General features: G+C 32.2%; 3 protein-coding genes across 3 annotated transcripts; 1 reads left to right on the forward strand and 2 right to left on the reverse strand.

Moving 5' to 3' along the window:
- Nucleotides 1-744: 744 nt before the first annotated feature.
- On the reverse strand, nt 745-1,440 carry LOC108754383 (39S ribosomal protein L14, mitochondrial-like; the record flags this gene model as incomplete). The annotated part of the gene is made up of 2 exons (XM_018496635.1): nt 745-1,275; nt 1,356-1,440. Coding segments are annotated over 2 exons (207 nt in total), but the record flags the coding sequence as incomplete, so codon positions are not given.
- Nucleotides 1,441-4,991: 3,551 nt separating this feature from the next.
- On the forward strand, nt 4,992-15,064 carry LOC108754557 (retinal-specific ATP-binding cassette transporter-like). Its single transcript, XM_018496967.1, has 26 exons — nt 4,992-5,217; nt 5,320-5,423; nt 5,848-6,498; nt 6,585-6,880; nt 7,048-7,206; nt 7,286-7,526; nt 7,598-7,765; nt 8,318-8,505; nt 9,098-9,259; nt 9,328-9,436; nt 9,518-9,672; nt 9,754-9,915; nt 10,013-10,084; nt 10,189-10,327; nt 10,648-10,885; nt 10,951-11,110; nt 11,238-11,454; nt 11,540-12,055; nt 12,142-12,267; nt 12,413-12,628; nt 12,718-12,990; nt 13,553-13,854; nt 13,935-14,082; nt 14,168-14,378; nt 14,483-14,696; nt 14,788-15,064. The coding sequence occupies exons 3-26, from the start codon at nt 6,183-6,185 to the stop codon at nt 15,001-15,003; spliced, it is 5,004 nt and encodes a 1,667-aa protein (XP_018352469.1). The 5' UTR covers nt 4,992-5,217; nt 5,320-5,423; nt 5,848-6,182; the 3' UTR covers nt 15,004-15,064.
- A 374-nt stretch (nt 15,065-15,438) lies between these two features.
- Nucleotides 15,439-17,610, reverse strand: LOC108754412 (pupal cuticle protein 20-like). The gene is made up of 5 exons (XM_018496660.1): nt 17,496-17,610; nt 16,875-17,184; nt 16,435-16,614; nt 15,993-16,238; nt 15,439-15,885 (listed from the first exon to the last, which is right to left on the reverse strand). Exons 1-5 carry the CDS (start codon nt 17,502-17,504, stop codon nt 15,800-15,802), a joined length of 831 nt encoding a protein of 276 aa, XP_018352162.1. The 5' UTR covers nt 17,505-17,610; the 3' UTR covers nt 15,439-15,799.
- Between the last annotated feature and the right edge of the window lie 4,782 nt (nt 17,611-22,392).

The following is a 22,392-nucleotide window of genomic DNA, read 5'->3' on the forward strand; positions in this document are numbered from 1 at the left end:
TTTAAAGGCGAAGAATTAAAGAAAATTATGATTATAATTAAAGAAAAATTAAAAAAAATTATGCAATTTGCTAAAATCTTAATTAAAGTATCATAAATCAATTAACACAGACATAATATAACTTCGACAATTAATTTAAATAATCGCTTAAATACAAAGTGATAGACATCACGTGGCTGATAATTGAACTAAAGTTCACTTGCCAACGCTATATTTACGTACCAAAATCACAGCAAACATACATAGGATACGATATTATTTCATCCTTCTTATCATTAAACATTAAACAAGGCTGAAATGATATGATGACGCGTATGTCGCAAAGATGTGTTAAGTGGAACATATTCCTAGTGCATGTGGTAATTTCATTATTAAAATATTAATATACCATAAAATACACAGAGGTGTTAATATTGTACTAAATGAGTACAATATTAACATTATAATGAAATATTTAATATATATATTACAATAGTAGACAAGATAAATACACTACACGAATCTGAATGTAAATTGCTATTAGTTTAGTATCTGCTCCTTTGCTGTGAGTTCTTCCATTTTCGTTCGGTGTATATGTGGAATAGATAACTGCATTCTTGTACCTAGAGATGTGCCGTTGTCATGTATGAGTACCAGATTGTTGCTATCAAACTTGGGAACTTTAGGGGCCTGTTGCTGTTTCAATCCAACCAATATACTCTTTTTCTTTTCGTTTCTTATAGCAACTAAAATTCTATCACCAGATTGTTGCTATCAAACTTGGGAACTTTAGGGGCCTGTTGCTGTTTCAATCCAACCAATATACTCTTTTTCTTTTCGTTTCTTATAGCAACTAAAATTCTATCACCAGATTGTTGCTATCAAACTTGGGAACTTTAGGGGCCTGTTGCTGTTTCAATCCAACCAATATACTCTTTTTCTTTTCGTTTCTTATAGCAACTAAAATTCTATCACCAGATTGTTGCTATCAAACTTGGGAACTTTAGGGGCCTGTTGCTGTTTCAATCCAACCAATATACTCTTTTTCTTTTCGTTTCTTATAGCAACTAAAATTCTATCACCAGATTGTTGCTATCAAACTTGGGAACTTTAGGGGCCTGTTGCTGTTTCAATCCAACCAATATACTCTTTTTCTTTTCGTTTCTTATAGCAACTAAAATTCTATCACCAGATTGTTGCTATCAAACTTGGGAACTTTAGGGGCCTGTTGCTGTTTCAATCCAACCAATATACTCTTTTTCTTTTCGTTTCTTATAGCAACTAAAATTCTATCACCTGAATAATACGTATAGCAATGTTTAAATTTCCTATAAAATGATAATATCTTTTATATAATCTTTCATTTATTGTCTCACCGATGTATCCCACCCTGTGCTTGTTGTACACGTGTATGCAACTTGGTGGTTTACCCTCCATTATAACTTGTTTTTTTTTTCCCAGAATATATCTTATTTATTTAATGATATTTGCTGTATCAAATATACCAATGAATAGTGTCTTAAATATTATTATTTTGTTCTTTATTTTAGATATTATGAGAGGTTCTAAGGTTCGATTTAAGATAAAAGTTTTGGAACTTTCCTGCATGTTCTTAGGTCCTGAAACGGATGTGACTTTTCTGGAAGCTGATTGCACTTTAATCGGCTTAATATCGTCATCTTTACAAATAGCGGAAAGAAAAAAATTAAGACAACTATAAAATGCTGAGAATATGAGATATTTAATAAATAACATTAATTTGGTAATGTGTCTATGTAAATAAAATATAGAATATATGTGTGATATATACATAAATAACATATTTCCAGCAAAACAGTTTTATACAAAATAATGATATACATATATGTATATCACATCGTTCACAATCTAAGTTTAACATTTGTTAGAAATATATTTGATACTCTAAACAAGTCATAAACAATTTGTAGCTGTAAATATTCCACTATATTTTTATTACTTTCTGTCAAATTAATACAAAAGTAAGAGTATTTATATGTATAAGAAAATGGAAATGGATCGAATTAGATCGAGATAGATTCAGACATATTTTTGGAAATATACATTCGCAAACATTAAAATAAATCCTTTTTGCTCTGAATGTATTTTTATTCATTTATACGAATTGGCTGGAGCACATTTCTATCTCTTTCAATTTAAAAGTAATAGCTTTTCCTCGTGAATAATCAATTCAAAATTCTGAATAGAAAATGTAGTTTATCAGTTCAATTGAATCCAATTGAATAAAAAGAAAAAAGTTATTGTTATTTAAAATATTCAGGTAGATGAAAAAAGTATTAGATGACGTCTATATGACATCTTTGGCCGCGGTTCGATTCATGCTCACACTGGCTGCGTTCAGCGTAAAAAACAGCTTTGTAACTGTTGTAAAATTCTTGAATATTATAAAGATTATGCGTTTCGCGGATGTTCATGTCATGCACGGTATACTCATAGCCAAGCTGCTCCTCAACCTGATGAAGAAGACTGCAAGGACGTTCATGAAACGTTGGCATTCCAAGAATAGATAGAATCTTGGACACGGAGGAAACCCGCGAAACGCATAATCTTTATATAGAAAGCACCCGTGGAAGCCTTAAGAATATTATTCTTAAATATTATTGGTTTATATATTTAGATCAAATGAGGAATTAAGGACAAGACCAATATCATATTAAAGAATTTTACAACAGTTGCAAAGCTGCTTTTTCTGGTGAATGCAGTCAATGCTTAAAAATTATTCCATCCTTGTTTGTCAAATGTTAAACGAAAACAAGTAATGCTCATGAGCGTTATCAGTATGAATCAGACCGCGCTCTTTAAGATGTCTTATGCGTCGATTTATGACGTCCTAATAAAGACATTATCCTTAAGACTTGCTTCGGACATTTTATTCAAAAAATAAAAATAAAAATTACTGAGACGGAAACGCGTTGACAAGTGAAAGTATACGAAGTTGGAATTACCTAATAAATTTGTATGTGAATATTATCATACTTAATACATACTTTCAATAACGATACTTTCTATAATTGTGACAGATAATAGTTATTGAAAATGTGTATCAAGTATTGAAGTATGATATTATTCATATGTACCGATTTATCAGGTACAATAATTCCAACTGCTGCTTCGTATTCTTTCTCTTGTCAACGCGTTTCCGGACAGAATTGTATAGTTGTAGAATACTATAATACAAAATAATACAAAATATTAGAATATATACCAAATTAATTGACATCCAATATTTTTCTAGATTACGTATTATATTCTGTTCATGTCATGCACTCGATATTATATGTATGTACATAAATAAAATTTGCAGTTGATAATGTAAATTGCTACATATGCTCCAAAATTTTCTAACATCTTTCGAAAATCTTTTGAAAGACATCTAAAAGGCGTCTTTTGGAAAAGTCTTAAAGACGTCTAGTTCAAGACGTTTTTTGGACGTCTTTCATCAGACATGCATGTCTCTGGGATGTATTATCGTTTTATCCCTGTTTAACACTCTGCGAACAATGATAAAATGATATCTTATGCTCATTATACGCAACAGAACGCAGCCAATAAAAGGTCTTTTATTGCTGCACTCTGAATCGGTACAATAAGTTAAAGTGAAACAAATATACATTTGTTTCACTTCATCTTATTGCACTGTGTACTAATTAAAAAAATGCAGCAAAAAAAGACCTAATATTAGCGTTTTTCAATTACCACCGGGCTTTCGGGGTACTTTCGGTAGTTACACAAATTTATGTAGGGTTGACGATTTTTAACATGTGCTTTCCATTTGATGTTATAAATCAACAAGTAACGCCATTCTATCTTTTATCTATTATATCTTTCAGTGCGCTTCAATTGACGCTCATTATTTGTCTTTGCTTAATATTTAATAAACAACAAGGATGATTCTGTGAACGTCGCAAGCGCTAAGTAGAAATACAGACTTTATTACTCATCGGAATGCCAAGAAAAGATAAAATGATGTTTGTGTCAAATTGTGTTATATATACTAGATGCCTCCCATTCACCCAGTAAACGAGAATAGAATAAAATGGATTGCAATTTTTTTTCTATCCGAATGCATATTTTAAATAGCGTATTTTAAATAGAATACTTTTTTTTGTATTTAATTGGACTCAATTAGATTCAATTGGATGCAATTGGATTGAAAAACTGCATTTCCTATTCAAAATTTTGAAATGAACGGTATTCACAAATGCACAGAAAAAGCTAATATTATTTTTAGAATGAAAGGCGTAGAGATATGCTCCATGAAATTCCTATAAATGAATAAAAATGCATTCAGGATTGAAAAGCATTCATCTTAACATTTGTGAATCAATATTTCTGAAAATCTGAGTCCATTTCAATCCATTCTCGTTTGCCGGGCACACAAATATCATTCTGTCTTTGTTACTCATAGAATGCAAAAAAAAGATAGAATGACATTTGTGTCAACTTATGTCACTGAAGGTCTCTTTATTCCTGCACTAGACTGCACTCTCTTTCTCGCTTTCACCAAATATTAAACGTGTATCTATCTCATTTTAAGTTCCAAAAGTGTACACCAGTTCAGCCACAGAAAACAGACCTGAACCTTCACAAAGGTCTTAAATGGAGGGCACCTAGTAATGTTCGTTTCTATCAATGTAGATTATTAATTTACAGTCCAATTTATTCTCCATCTTTTCCTAATTTTTTCAGAAACTAGAAATTATTTAAACTACATTAGCAGAAACGGGTATAAATGGGAAGTATTTAATAGTATTTCATCGACCATATGGCATACGTAGGAATTAAAGGCCATGCAAGGCTGTGGGTACGTCCCGTTATTTACTGCGAGTGTAGAACTATGGAAAATCTATAGTTCACGTTACATGTACTATAGATCTTCAGTACTTGCAACTACATTGAATGTAACAATATATTCTATTACGTACAGTTTCCCCTCTATATGATACGTTATCGCACCCGCATTTTTGTCATAGCAATTCAACAGTGAGCGTCGAGTAATTGACGAGGCATTTCCTGGTATGACGTTGAGTGCTGGCGTACGCTATTGATGCTATGCGACGCGTTGTAATTAAATGTTTAAATATAACGCGTCGCAAAATTATCATTGTCTTTGATAACGTGATAAGATGAAGCTTTATAAGGCGTACAACTTCGCTATTGAATGTCTCCGGAAAACTGGTGCGAAATGTGACAGTTCTCGTGAGTATATGTTTATTGCCATATTGCATACAGTTGTCAAATCGTTATCGTACATATAATAGCTCCCATTATGTCTTTTTTTTTTGCATTCCTAATGATAAGGACGTGGAAATTGAACAAACGAGCGAGTATCGATTCCCATGTGTTATCTAAATTGCAAGTTCATTTTGATGCAACGTCTAGCAATGTACAGTTGGCATACGCAAGTAAGTTGAAAATTTTAACAAATTAAATATATAATTCGGAAATATGTTTCTGTTCTTGTCATGTTTAAATGAACACAGTGAAGTCTCATGTAAATTTGACAGACGAATTTTTAAGAGAGAGATTGTAGGCTTTTGTCATTTATCTTATCGGTCATAAATTCATGTTTTATGGAAATTCTTTGCATATTTTCTTACATAGTTTTCAGTATTTGATATGATATCCAACTGTTTGATTTTATCTAATTTAAAAACTGCCGAATAATCTTTGTTATATTATTGATAATTATTAAAGTTAGATTGAAATTTAAATTATTATAGTAATTATTAAAGTCATGAATAATATCATGACCTTTTGAATATTATGTATGTTCTATATTTTTACTTGAGACTCATACTATGACTCATGATTGGTTATGATGTTTAGGTAAAATTTGTTATGACAACAAGTATCCCAGAAACACTGGACTTAATATATAAAGAAGAAACAATAAATTACATTTCTTTATGTGATATCGCAAAAACTACTACATTATAAATATAGATTTCCACATTTTAATGATCAACGCAGTATAGTTCATATATGAGATATATGCCTTAAGTTGAAGCCAACACGTCAATAATTCCAATAATTTATTCAAGAGCCTTCGTGTACTTTCAATGGCAAAGTAGTGTATACACTATTTGTAGATATTTGAATACAGCCCGCTAATAAACATTTTTCACATTTGAAATAAAGTTGAAATATATCAAGATATAAAAATGGCTAGCGGATGGAAAATTTTTGGCTTGTTGATGTATAAAAATATGATAATACGCAAAAGGCATTGGCGTATGACGATTTTCTTACAAGCTTTAGTACCTATCATAGTATTCACATTATTGCAAGCTGTGAGAGATTTCAGCGTTCAGCCCCCAGTTGTAGTGAACGTCAGCACACATTATCCTCTATATACACAAGATGAGTTAATGAAAAGAATTGATAATGCTTTAAATAAAGTATATTATGTACCAAAAAATGCATATACAGATAAAATTATGGAATCCGTTAGACATTGTCTTCGTCTCCTGCCTGAAAGTAAGTATAAAATGGAGATTGAGAAATATAAATAGCCTTTTAGTAGTTTATGACATTAAAATAATATCTTTTTTGTTTTTATATAGATATGAATAGTTTTGCTAATGAAAGTGAAGTAGTAAATGTTTACACACGGTCTCAGGCACAAAATCCAATACTTTCTGCAGTGGCTGTTATTTTTAAACAATATGATCAACCTACCATAAAATATAAACTGAGACACTCGTGGAAGATTCCAAATTCTTTGTACCAAAACTTATTAACAGGTGAACATATTAGTGCATCAACTTCGATATATTTCGAAATGATGCCATTTATTCAAGTTCAGATCTGTTTGGATGAAGCATTTATAAAACAAGTAGCACCAGACTCTAACATAAAGGTATATGTTAAAAAGAATATATAAATATATTTTAATAATTAATTTATTATTAAAATGTTTTACAAATTTGAATATTTACTGTGACAAATGTATATAGAAACAGGTGAATAATACATGGCTGTGATATGATGGGATATTTTTAATTATTTTGTGATGTTATTTTTCAGATGTCAATACAAAGAATGCCTTATCCACCATATGTTAAAATCGATATGGTTGATACAGTATTTCGTATAATAATTGTTTCACTTGGAGTTACAATTTTTTTGATTACACTTTGTGTGGAAACTAACTATGCATCAAAAGAAAAGTTTATTGGCATAAATGTTAGTATATTATTCTTTCTTTATATTTTTTGTACATTTTTAATCACGAAAAAATATTTATTTGTTTTATTATTTTCAGGTTTTAATGGCAATGAATGGAGTCAAATTGGTCTACAATTTGCTTAGCTGGTTAATTACAGGAATATTAATGAGCATTATTTATATAATACCAATAATTATATTATTTAAGAATACTTTTTCTAATAATGTTGAGGCCTTGTTGGAATATGGAAATGCGTTTATATTTTGGCTCTTATTTACTGCACACATCGCTCATCTTATAACATTTGGCATGCATATTGCAGCATATTTCTCAAAACGTAGATATCTTTCTGTAAAATGAATAATTACTGAAGTGCGCACAAATTATAATCTTAATATCCTTTTACAGCACGATTTGTGACAATTGCCTTAGCTATCATTTATATGGCAGCAATATCATTTCATCAAAATATGGCAAGGCAAGAAGTTTTCGGCGTTATACCATATTTTGGTATAATATTTCCAAATATTATGCTTCATAGACTTTTTCAAGAATCGAATGCTCATGAAAGCAAATGTAAGCAATTATTGTCAATATATTTATGTAATTATGAGGATGGTTCAAATCTTCAAATATGAATGAGAATTTTTTGTATGAATACAAATCAGCATTGATAGATGTACTTACACTAAACAACAAATGAGTGTGTTCACTGTCTAGTTGTGTACTATGGCAGTTGGTTCTAAAGTAGTTGTTGCGATGTCTGAACAAATAATATCGGTGCATTATATAACACGTTGTTCATACGTTAACTAAATTTCTTGCAAACAAAAATATTAAAACCATCGAAATTTTACGTAAACTACATAGATAGTTCGGAGAAGGCGCAAGTATACAATGATATTCTCTACTATTTGTTCGGATGTCGTAACATCGATTACAGAAATAGCTGCTGCGAGTCCATTATGTAGAGTGGAAACAGACACCCTTACTTATTACAATCAGTGTAAACATGTCCGCGTTGATTTACATTAAAAAAGTAATTTATATTTAAACCACCCTCTACATTAATAGTTAATTTTAAAAACTTTAAAGGATTGTATGTATTGTTTTATTTGTTTCTTTTAGTAATTGGTATTCAGTGGCATAATTTGTTTGTTTCTGGAGAAACAGAATATGGTATCATAGGAAGTCCAGGTTTTATATTTCTTTTTTCAATTTTGGGTGCTGTGATACATTTTACACTTGCAGTATATGTAAATGCTGTACTTCCCGGTAAATATGGAGTCCGAAAGGATCCATTATATTTTTTGAAGGCAAGTTTATGCAAGAATTATACATAGTACTAAATCTGTGCATAAGTTCGTACGGTCAATTTTGCGTATTAATAATCTGTTTAAAAAAACTGCGCATACGCTCTTTTGCAATATGTACGTGACTTATCCAGCATCTGCTTGGTGCGCGGGAAATTTTTGTGAATTTTGTTTGTACAGTCTTTGTTTTGTCCTTCGTTTTAGATGAACTGTGACAAATTTCATTTTTGCTGCATGCTTCCGTTTTTTAATAAAAAAAAGATTGCTGAAACTAAAAGAATTTTGTATGATGAGGACGTGTCAGTAAGGATGTGTAAAAAGTCATACAAATGCTTCCGGAATATTGATTTTGATATTAATACTAACGTTCGATTGAGATCATGTCGTGCCAAGGAAACTGACAATGTAGAGCATGCCCTGCTTGACGAAAATCCAGCTGTGATGCAAGACTTCCCAGAAATACTTGGCATAGATCAGTCGACTGTAAGTCGACTAAATCACGATTTGTTAAAAATGATGAACTTATGCATAGATCTAATATTGAAGAAAAATGCTATGTGTGTATATGAGATATAATTTTTACGTTATATTTTAGTGTATCAAAAAGAACAAAGTAGCTCTTGATGATGAAGCTACTGAATTTGATTACGATAAGACTAATAAAGATTTTGAGCCAGTATTCGGTAGTGCACTTACACCTGGAATACAAATACGTGATCTTAAAAAGTCTTATACGACAAGCTGGTTACGAAAATCCGTAAGTTTATATGAAAAGAATTTTCTATTTTTATTATATTTGAATACTGTCACGTTGTTATATTTTAGAAAGTTCATGCTCTAAAAGGAGTATCGGTAGACTTTTACAAAGGACAAATTACTGCTTTGCTTGGACACAATGGAGCAGGCAAAACTACACTTATGTCTATATTAACAGGTATTACTTTGTATTGTGAGATAGTTCTTAGTGAGAACGTCATTTTATGGGTGATACTCTTACTATATTTATATTTTATAGGTGTGACCAGCGAAACAGAAGGGAAAGTCTTCATAAATGGCAAAAATATAAGAAAGCACTTAAATAGTATTAGAAATGATTTAGGGCTATGTCCTCAAGAAAATATGGTTTTTCCAGATTTAAATGTATTTGAACAAATAGAATTCTTTGGCTTGGTGAGAATAATAATAATTTTTATGGAATAAAAGCAATCAAACAATATATTAATTGTCTATTGCATTTTTATGTTATGGCAGTTGAAAGCTAAAAATAAAACCAGAAACGAAATTAAAAAGGATGTTCTTAATTTGCTTGATAAATTGAAGCTTTCCGAAAAAAAAGATTTTCTACCTAGTAAACTTTCTGGTGGTCAACAAAGAAGACTGTGCCTTGGAATGGCTCTTATTGGCGATGCTAGCGTAAGTTCTAAAATAGAGATGTAATGAATGATGCATTATATAATTATATCAGTATATATAAATATTATATATCTATATAAAATAAATTTGTATTTAGATCATAATTTTGGATGAGCCAACATCAGGAATGGATCCTGAAACCAGAAGAGATACATGGGATATTATATTAGTAAGTACAAAAAATTTAATTCAATTATTCAATTATTTTAAAAGTTGTGCATACATATATATTACATTATGTTACATATTTTATATTAATATTGTCTTGTATAGAAACTTAGAGGAGAGAAAACAATATTAATTAGTACACATAATATGGAAGAGGCTGATATACTTGGTGACAGAATCGCGATAATGCACACTGGTCGTCTTAGAAGTTATGGCACTGCAATGTTTTTGAAGAAACAGTATGGTATGATAATATGTTTACTGATATTTAAACAAAATATAATAAATAGTGCCCAGTAACTGGACATTGTCCTACATCCGACATATACACAAAATTTATTGTTATTTATTTCTTAAATGTTTTCTTTTATTACAATATTATAATTTAATTGTATTTAAAGATTAAATTATAATATATTAAAGAGCATTCGAGATTAATAATAGTATAAAAAGAAATAATATTTTGTGTAAACGTCTGGACACAGGTACATGTCACAGGTCCGGTCACTGGGACGTTTGCCTTAATTTAAATAATTGTTTTGTAAATTAACTTTTCTGTTTTAGGTCATGGACATATTGAAGTTACATTGTCGACAAAGTCTTGGTGTGTTCCCGAAAAAGTCATAAGTAAATTTGACTCAAGAACACAACAGCTTAGTGTTGATAGTGAAAAGATCGTTTTAAATGTTCCATATACTGATTCTTTGCCACAATCACTGGACAAAGTAGAAAGCGAAAAGAAAAAATTAGGCGTGACTGGAATAAGCGTGTCACTGATTACTTTGGAACAAGTATTTTTAAAGTATGTTTGTTGAAATATGTTTTATATTTTTATTTTATTACTATTTTCTTCATTATTGGTTGTAGGATTGTGAGAAGTGAAGATAGTGGAAAACATCTTAATGAATTATTTACAGCACCATTACAGAAAGTTACAGGCACTGAACTATGCACACAAACAATATCAGCATTATTTTGTAAGAAATTTACATACACAAGAAAGAATCTAACTAGCTTGTTGACGATTGTATGTATTTCTCTCCTTAATATATGCTTCACTAATACAAAACTCAGATATCTTCGATGATATTCTTTGTATTTTTTACTTTGAAATTGAAAAGTTTCTTTTATTAACATGTCATTGATATTTTCAGCTAATTCTTCCCATTTTTTCGGTGTTTCTAATGGCCTTAAGTTATAGTTTACCAACCGATTCCACAGATATTGTTCCATTAAAACTTGATATGTACAGATATCCCAAAGCTTTATATTCATCAAACAACGAACCAATTGCTCAGAAATATAGAAATATTGTTCAGAATGTGGGCGGCGAAGCAGAACGTGTAGCGTCAGACATAAGTGTTACAAGCGGTAAGTGTATTGTATTATTATGTAATTTTGTATAATGATAATACATTTGTCTGAATGATAATTTTTTTATGTATTATTCTTTTAGCTCTCCTGAATTCTTCTAAGAATCTTGTGGAATACCGAAACAATCTTATCGTATCTGCTGAATTTAATGACACTGAAAATAATATATGGGCTAACGGTTTTTATTCCGGCATAGCAATTCACAGCGTGCCGTTAACAGTGAATCTTTTAAGTAATTCATTCATTAAAGCTTTTGCTGGCGATGAATATTCAATTATTGCGTCTAGACAACAATTACCGAATATGATGTTTTCATCTCAAATACAATTGCCCGAAGCAGATTCGATGTCGCGTGTTTTGCTATTCTGTATGTTTTTCTTTCCCACTATGTCACTTTTCGTAATACATCCTTTACAAGAAACAGCGACGAAAGTTAAGCAACTCCAGCGTATGACCGGTGTCACTTCTCTATCATACTGGAGTACAATGTTCGCTTTCGATTTTCTGATATTTACAATAGGTGTATTGCTAATTACTTTAGCGCTCTACATCATGGATGTTATTCTTGATATTCGTCTGTATTATAAAGTAGAAATACGTAAGTTCTTATTCTAAATTATGTCCAATACTAATTAATATAATATATATTTTATCTCTTTGTATATTTATTTGCTTTTTTTACAGTATACTTGATATTGACTCTGGAATTATTTGGTATTAACGTTTTATTTCTTGTATATTTATTCAGTTTTATGAATAAATCAAGAAGTACTATAATAACCATTTTGGGTGTTGCACCTATTGGCCTTGGTAAGCTTGCTGTAATATAAGATATTAAATATTTATAAGATATTAAAAATTTCAATGGGTATATTAAGTGTGAAACTAATTGTTCTATTAAAAATGCAAATACTATATATAAAAAGAAATAAACTCAATTTTAACTTTATTTCAGTTATAATACAATATGTTCTACATCAAGTACTAGGTAATTTTGATTGGCTTAGTCCGTTACACATTCTACAAAAGAGAATCTTCCGTCTGATTCCGTACGTAAGTTTGTTCCATGGTCAACTATCTTTTTTCAACATAGCAGTACAGAATGCAAGATGTCGTCGTCTACCAGATATACTTTACGATATAGTTTGTCTTGCAAAGGATCCTTGTTGTGGTGAGATTGTATAATATTCATTTAAAATGTAATTTTATGCTGCTATTAATGATAAAATTTATGATTTATTTTATTATAATTTTTTTTAGGTTTGGATTGCAAAGATGGAGTGTGCAAAAATCAACTATCTTACTTCAAAAATTTTGAAGATGATATGAATTTTGAAGAAAGTATAGTATATCTAGCTACAACACCAATTTTGTATTTTGCTCTATTAATCATCTTGGAAGAAAAGTTACTGTTGAAATTACTCACAAAGATGATTGGTACAAAACTGAGAAAGGAGCAAGATACAATGGATGATCAAGTGAAAAAAGAGAAACTTGCCGTAGCGGTAGAAATTAATAAAATCAACAATCAAAGTAAGATAATTTTTAGTATTTTCTAAGAAATGAGATATAAAAGTTATAGATTCATAGATAATTTAATTTATCAGTATAAATTAATCGAGCTCTCAATATTAAAAACAATATTACAAAAACAATAGGCAACTAAGAGCTAGTACAGTTATTATTAATGTACGTTACAATTCTTCTTTATTCTTCTCCTGCATATATATTTCCGACGTTTCGGCTGCTTTCTTCAGTAACCATCTTCGTAACATTAGGTTTAATAATTTTAATGCAATTGTTTTCTAAATGTAGATGTAATTAGTCAACTCAGAGTAATTCTCTATTTGATTACGTGAACGGCACTTCTTAATAAGTCAAAATTTGTAAAATCTATATATAATATATATAAATACCCATTTAAAATCCCATTCTATATTAACAAAATTATATGTATAGATGAAGAATAAAGAAGAATTGTACATTAATAATAACTGTGTACTAGCTCTTAGTTGCCTATTGTTTTTATAATATTGAATTTAATTGATAAATGTTATAATTTATATAAAATATGTATATATGACTTTATGTACAGGTGTAAATACGAAAGAAGAATTAAAATCAAGTGCCACAGAGACTATTAATTTAGAACCATTACAAAGTCCGATAAGTGATGGTAACAGTCTTTTCTTGGTGTATGAATTAAGTAAATACTATGGAAAGTTAATGGCCGTGAAAGAAATCAGTTTTCGAGTGAAACCACGGGAATGTTTCGGATTGCTTGGTGTAAATGGCGCCGGAAAGAGTACAACTTTTAGGATGCTAACTGGAGAAGAAATGTCTAACAGTGGCATAATGTACTTAAAACAAGCAGAAATCCATGCACAGAGGACAAAGGTAATAACTTATACAGTAATTTATACGGTAATTTCTTTAGTGTTATATTGTTTATAATATTAGAGGATTATTTTTTGTAGTATCTTTCTGAAATGGGATACTGCCCACAAACTGATGCTTTAATACCTTCCTTAAACGCTTTTGATCATTTACGACTATTTGCTCGTCTTCGCGGTATACCAAAGGCCAACGTAGAGTTGGAAGTTAATAAATGGATTAATAGACTGAGTAAGTGACTGACTGCGATAATAGATTTAGAATTATAAAAAGAGAACATGTAAAAAAAGCAAATATGAATAATATGTTATTTCAGATTTAACTGCTTGTATGAAGCAGCCAAGTGGTACTTATAGCGGTGGTAATAAGAGACGCTTAAACATCGCGATAGCTCTCATTGGTAATCCTACTCTTGTTCTTTTGGATGAGCCCACAACTGGCGTCGATCCTGCAGCTAGAAGATCGCTTTGGAATACTTTGCAGTCGTGTCAGGCAGCAGGACAGGCTGTTATACTTACGTCTCACAGGTACCTTTTAGGGTCCAAAAATTTGAAATAAAATATTTGAATTTAAATTTTAATATAATTCATTTTGTTGAACGGAATATTAAAATTATAATATTGTTCAACAGCATGGAAGAGTGTGAAGCACTCTGTAATCGACTAGTCATTATGGTGAATGGTGAATTAGTTTGTATTGGTGCAAGTCAAGAATTGAAGCAGCGATTTGGAGCGGGTTATGATATTCATATACAATTGAATCCAAGCCGAACAGACGAAGATGTTAACAGTATAAAGAAAATTATTGAATCTACTTTAACATGCGACATTAGAGATGAAAATTTGGTAATGATAGTGCTTCGCCTAAAAGACAACAATTGATTGCTTTAATGTTTTATTCTTTTATCTTACTATTAGTTTCTATTAATTTTTGCAGGGTTTTCTTGCCTATCATGTAACTGATTGTAATACAACGTGGGAAAAAATGTATGATACAATGAAGAATCTAAAGCAAACATATAGTTGCATCGAGGATTACGCTGTTCTATCTGCAACTTTGGAACAACTTTTTATTCAGTTTGCAAGAGGAGCTGAAATGATTGACTCTAATAAATCTCCAAATTGTGCTATTAGTCATCCAGAAACAGTATAAAATGGATATCTTATTATGTCTTATATACGTAGAAATATATTTAAGATGTAGGTACTAAATAGACAGAAATTTTTTAATTTAAAATTAATTTTTAACTCCAAATTGTATATGTTGTTAAATTTGACTATATTATAATCTTATTTAACAAAATTGTAATATCTATATTGTATCTAATTTACACATTGTATCTAATTTAATATCATATTTATTAATATTAATAATGTTAATATATTTAATTTAAATTAAATTAAAATAATTTAATATTAATTTAATGTCATTGAATTTAATCACATTTAATCACATTGAATTTAATCATTACTACAACTTCTTTAAATTAGTGCAATAATTATTATGATACGCATTTTTATGTAAATAGAATTTTTTTTTATAAATAACAAAAATATTAGAAATTTAGATTACAATATTAATTTATTAATATTTTATTATATATACATATGTAAAACGATTTACATACACTCGCGCGCGCGAGTGTGTGTGTATGTATGTATATAATAAGCGCATATAAAGAATAATACACAACATATTTATCGCAGTTGTTTAGTTCTCAATTGCATAGTGTCATGTATATGTATAAGGTGCTTTAATACCGCTGCTACACAAAAGCAACTTTAAGAAAAGAAAAATTAGAAAGTAGGTATAAATAAGTCATATCACTTTATATAAATAAAAAAATTGCATGAATATATCATTATGTACATGAAATAGATAAACCGAAAATAGTATGCATGCCTGTGTGCGATATGCACATAAATGATAATTCTCGCCAATCTGTTGCCTAATATTGGTAGCCACCGCTTGAACTTGTCTGGTATGAGCTTGGTCCCTGATAGGCGCTGCTTCCGTGGCCGCTATGGCCACCTCCTAATATAAAGAGATATAATTTCATAATCAATAGGTCATGCTTAAGACATTAATATGCATAATTATAAAAGTTTGTTTATATATTTAATTGAAATCCTGTAATCTACCTCCGCTGAAATGTCCACTGCCTCCGTGCGAATATCCTCCACTACCACCATCTTGATTCTCTCCTCTAGCTTCGGCGGCGAGCGCTAATTCAACACCTCGTTGAATTTCCGGTGGAATCGGAGGTGGTGTCGGCAAGTGAGCGCCTTGAGGGTGAAAACCATATTCGTCCGCCGTATACGTGATCGAATATTGCACACCATCGGAACCAGTATAAGAAAAGGATCCGCTCACCGATTCGGATTCTCCTGCAACACCGCACGCATTTGTTTTGACACAATGTCCTCATTATCACCGATTACATCGCGTTGCGACACGACGCTTTCATGATTTGCATGAGAAGCAATCATTGTTTAGCTATCGCTCGTTCAAGACTGATATACAGCCACTTCAGTAATGAAACAATTAATAAATTTAATCGAATACGGAAACGCAATCTCGTACCTTGCCGATGACCTGTTTCTTGCACGGTAATACCATTTCCAGTTTCATAACTATATTGATAGTTTCCGTCACCAGTGTTCTCACTAGTATAAGAAATAATGGGTATTTGTTGGCCACTACCATGGCCACCACCATGGCCACCACCATGGCCACCACCATGGCCACCACCTAGTCCACCGCCTAATATATGAAATAAAATATTAAAAGTCACATATCTAAGCTGCATTTTCAAAAATTAACTATTTTCAAGGAAAATCATAATGTAATATTTCTAAAAAAAAAGATCTAGCTAACTTAAACTTTATGTAATAATATCGTAATGGAAACTTGAGATTCAAATAAATACAAGTAAATAAATAAATGACTATGAAGAGTAGCATATAAGACAAAATAATTACTTCCCTCTCTTATTCAGTAATTATACTTTTGTTCAAACTTACCACCTGCGTAAGCGCCGCCACCACTCCCAGGAGCAAATCCACCCGGCCCACCATGACCACTAGGACCACTAGAACCACCATAACCACTTGGACCACCAAAACTACTTGGACCACCAAAACTACTTGGACTACCAGGACCACCTGAACCACTCGGGCCACTAAGTTTAATAGGTCCACCTCCACCGTGTCCTGATGGAGGATGAATCAATCCTGGTCCACCTGCACTTCCGGCACTACTAGGCGGAAGATAAGTGGTGTCTAATCTTGCGGCATAGCACGTACCAATGATGGCCAGCAATGCTATGTAGAGCTGTTGAAATAAGCCGAAAGGGATAAAAAAAATTGTACAATATAAGGAAATAAAAATAGTACAAAATAAGCAATCGAATAAAAACACTAGATATTTATAGATTTTTTTTTTTCAAACACGACATTCTGCACAGTAAACGGAAATCGTATAGTACCGCTGGTTGGAAAATCGTTTATAAAATTTCGTGTGCAATTAACAGATTCTATTTTCAATTAACTGTCGCAATTAACTAAGTCGGAGACTAGAAGATCCGAGGCTCGTTCCAAATTTCAACAATCGAATTAAAGAGATTTCCATTGCGCGACTCGTACCGATCTCATCTCGTTGGTTGCGCGTCGTCGATCGATAATAGATATTATTGAATCACACTGTTGAAATCGTGTATCGCCAAACCGACTATGATAATTGATCTGCACATATCCAGGTCGGATTCAGCATGCTTATATACTAGTTCTGCGCGAGGATCGTCTTCCTCCCACCCTCCAACAGGCAATCGGGGATGGCACCACGGCTGGATATAATCCGGTGATGCGTTCCTTGAAGATTCGCCAACGAATCCTCGTTGACTAGAGACGCCGAGAGGAGAAGAAGAGAGAAGAAGAGATAGAGTACTGGATGAAGACACGCACGGTGGGAGGACCATCGGAGGGGGTGGCGGAGGAGGCATCCGTCGTTGAGATGAATCTCATCGAGCTAAGATGAGGGGTGATTGCGTAACGCCAGGTTGATACAGATCGACAGGCATCTCCGAATGGATCTGAAGGTCGATCAATGGGATTGGCATGAAAGCGAAGCGATAGGGTTGAGGCAATAAGCTGTAAAAGTAAAGCAAACTATCTAAACGATATATCGTATCATGTAGATTAAAGAGCGCTATTTAAAACAACTTAATATTTGTATAAAGTATATGTATGTTACATGGTCATTAAATCTCTCAAAATTTCTTATTATTAAATGAACTAAATGAAACCTGGTGGAAAAATTCCGCTGAAATTATTCCACGTTTTCATACACTTCGCAGCACAATATTTCAGAAAAATTTCAGCAAAAATTTCAGAGAAAAATCCCCTACAGCACAAAGTTGCACAAAAGTTGCAGCAATACTGCTGCAACATTGCATATTACAGCAATATTGCAGAGATTTTGCAGCGATATTGCTGCAAATTTCGTGCTACATGGGAATTTCGACAAAATTTCAGAGAAATTTCAAAATAATTTCAGTTCAGTGTCAACGATTTTTCAGTAAATTTTCAGCAATTCCGCTGAAATGTTTTCCAAAACATGGAATAATTTCAGCGAAATTTTTTCACCAGGGAAGTATTTGATTTCTCGGTGCACATCCTAAGGAGGAAAGCGGTGGGAAAGCGTGGAAAAGCTGAGCCGATGACGTTGCTGGTATGCACTCGCCGCGCGTTTCTCCCTTGTAATTATATCGGCTCTTTCAATGCGGGAATTATACCCGCGGAGTCGTCATCACCGTCGCCATTGCGATGGGCTCGTTGCGCAATTATACGTTGACAGCATCTCCGAAGCGCATCGACCGATACAAAGACCGTGCGTAGTATTCATGTGTGCGCTAGGTCAGGAATTGGGTGTTGCTAAGTATTGCGAGTGCCTGGATGACAACCCGGGATGATCTCCTGCGCAGAAACGTGGGTTCTAAACGTGCCCACGTGTGACGTGGAAAGTTTATCTTTCTCGCCAGTTACAGCAACAGTTATTAATGAGAGCTATTATCTCGTGAAGAAATTGCGCGCCTTTTTATTTAGACCCAGAATCATCAGAAGATGAATATTCGGATAATTGTATATAACTGAGAATCAGATCCGGTTAGCCGAAGATTCGATAGTTACGTAAGACGTGTTGTAAAAGAACTAATCCGCGAGATCGAAGCTCGCGATCGCACGGGAATATTACGCATTTGATATAGTTGCGCGATCCTAACACGATTCTATGCTGTAAATAGTTCCATAAAATAGAACTGCGCGCATAAACTGAAGCATTTGAAATCATCAAGGTATTACCGATCGACACGTAACTCGCCGGTTAACGATCCACCTCTGGGTCACCGTACTCACGCTTCGTCGTAGTCCGTAGACGAAGCGATGATAGTATCCCAATAGGCATCCTGCAGAATTCCCGCTCGCCTCGTAATGGAGAGAAAGATAGCGTACGTGCTTGTCTAGATTCCCAGGGAGATGAAGCGACCGAACTTCGGATCCATATTGAGAAATCGTAGCTGCAAAATCATTACGCTTCGACGTTACGTGAGAGCGATGCACACAAAGAGGAAATAGGAGGAAACGTGATAATTCGTATGTTCCAATTCTCGAGTTTAATAGATGTATTCAGCAAGTTGCGCGGATGCAGAGGTACGGTCGAGACAAAAAATAGCTAGCGATCGTGAGCTACGAGCTTGATATAATAGGATATAATAACTTCGTATCAAAACACTTAGGTACTCAGGTATAAGAACGGAGGACTTTTTGCTGAAGTATTAAAAAATTTATAGATACAGATCTGAAAACAATTTTGTTAGATTATCAAAATAATTAGGTATATATATATATTGTATATTGTAGAATGCTGGTAGTTGCTAGAATGTTGAAACTTTTTGCAACATATTGCTCATTATGCTTTGAGTTTCCTATATATATAATATTGTACTTTTGATGGTCCAATAAAATTAATTTTAGATCTATATCTAAATTTTTAGATATTTCAGCAAAATTGTTCCTTCTGTGCAGGATGCTCAAAAAAAGAAAAAATGGGCAGAAAGAGAGAAATTTTATTAAGCTAGTTGGAATCCAACAGAGAAAGAATGTTTTTGCTCTGAAAATATCTGAAAATTTAGTTAAATGCAGATCTAAAAATAATTTTGTCAAATCATCAAAATATTATTACATAATTACACATGTAGGATTCTGAAGCTGGTTGCTAGAATGTTAAAGCTTTTTGCAACATTACTCATTCTGCTTGAATTTCCTACATAATAATTTTGGTCCAATACAATTATTTTCAGATCTGTATCTAAATTTGTAGATACTTCAATAAATTATCTCTCGATGTGTAGAACACTGCGGAATCATAATAATATCATCAGGATATCATCATGACTACCTGTCATTTTTAGATGACGTCCTTCTGATATAATTATATATAATTTCTATCTGAAGCATCGCTGTTCGAGGAAGATCTTGTATATATGCAGTTATATTATTTGAGTAGATGATCCTATCCCTTGGCACGCAATTTGTACATTTAATTTCTACCTTGCTGCTCGTGTTATGCCAGAGATGAGATTCATCTTCGCGAGAAATCTCTGTCGGAACTACATAGGATTCACGTACGTGAATCTCGAAGTGTATCGAATTCCATGCACACGTTCGCCGATCGAGAGACGCGGCGTCGGGAGATAATTGGAAGGATTGAACATGCACGTACGATTCTCTCCGCAATTAATACCAAAGATTTCAACGTTCTCCAGATCTTTATCGATCGCGTCAAAAGAGACTTCGGCCTTATCGTACAGTTGATAATATTCCTCGGATGCTGATTTTTTTTTCTATAAAGAAAAGCATTATGATATTTATTCAAAATTATTTGATACTTTTGCTTTTCAAACGTTTTAGCGAATAGTTTTTATTTCCAACAAAAGTTAACAAAAAATCCAAATGATATTGAATAGTCAAATTTGTGTAAACAAAAAATCATCACAGTTTGATTTTTATGTCGTCAAAATAGAGTCATTTTTACTTTCTCTTGACTTGGGATGCCTTCCATTTATAATGACACAAATGTCGTTATATTTTTCTTTACATTCTATGAGTAACAAACACAGAACAATACCTGTGTCGACTTGTGTTTCTAAATAGAAGACACTCTTCATGCGTTCCTTAAGTCGATTCGTCCAATTAGTGTAGAAGCCAGTTGTAATTCAACGGCACGAGCTCGATCATACCAGAGCTCAGTCAAGTTTCGACGGCGCATTCCGGAAGTATCCCGATGTTAAAAAGCGATGTATGAAGGAGATTGTGCAGAAACGGGAGCGTATGCTCTACCTACGCTCTCTTCCTCGCGACCTCGCGCACGCGATCGTACCATTTTGAAAGAATGGGAGCTCGCGTTGCGGAGGTCGATGAAGAAAAAAAAAAGATTGCGGTCTCTCTGACGATTTTCTATTACGCATCACATTGACGCAACTCTACAATTTGGTTGTAAAAAAAAAAGAAAGAAAAAAGGGACAAAGCTGACTTTTATGTTTCGCGCGGGGTTAAAAGCAGCCATTTATGTATTTCACTATTCTCTAAATTCTTTAAAGTGGAATCTCACTCTAAAGAGAGAAAATTGAGCCAGTTGTGAAAAAGAAGTGCCTCAGATTTCAAAATCCCCGGTTAAATTTTTCATGCATAAATATGTATAAATATGCATAAAGATACATATGCATAAGTATCTATAAACATGTATAATCATATATATGAAATATGTCCATACAGCCTTCTTTCTTTTGTAAAATTACTTTTTAGTTTTTAATTCACAGAATTAATAATAATAATGCGAAAACATAAAAAATATTTAAAGGGATAATTTTCGCATTGTTTTAGAAAAAAATAAATTTAAAAAAAAAACATAAAAAAAATTGCTCATACACAATTATGCATAACTTTACAGTAATTTTTTTTACATTTCTTCAAATTTTTCTAAAACAAATAGTGTGAAAATTACCCTTTTAATTATTTTTAATGTTTTCACATTACTATTATTATTTCTATTACATTAAAAAGTAATTTTACAAAAGAAAGAGGGATGTATATGGACATCTTTCATGTATAATTATAGATGTTTATGTATGTTTATACACATTTATACACATTCATGAAAAATTTTTTACCGGGATCTTTATTAAGAGTGAAATTTCACTTTTTAGAATGACATTTCATTCTAAAAGTTTTAATGTACGCGTAAAAGAGTTTTAAAATCGACAGACCAATGCGATGCTGAATTTAGATTAAATTAATAGCGATTTCAGTCACTCACATTACATTGAATTAGTGCGCATTAAACTCAATGAGCAATGAGGTGACATTACAGTAAACGTCAATATGATCACGTCAGTTACCTGAGAAGACTACCTTATAAATATCTCAGATGAAATAATATAATCAGCTTTGTTAATATCTAATGAAATAGTACATATATATATATATA

Source organism: Trachymyrmex septentrionalis, unplaced genomic scaffold (genome assembly GCF_001594115.1).
Source record: "Trachymyrmex septentrionalis isolate Tsep2-gDNA-1 unplaced genomic scaffold, Tsep1.0 scaffold8, whole genome shotgun sequence".
In the NCBI taxonomy this organism is placed as follows: Eukaryota; Metazoa; Arthropoda; class Insecta; order Hymenoptera; family Formicidae; genus Trachymyrmex; species Trachymyrmex septentrionalis.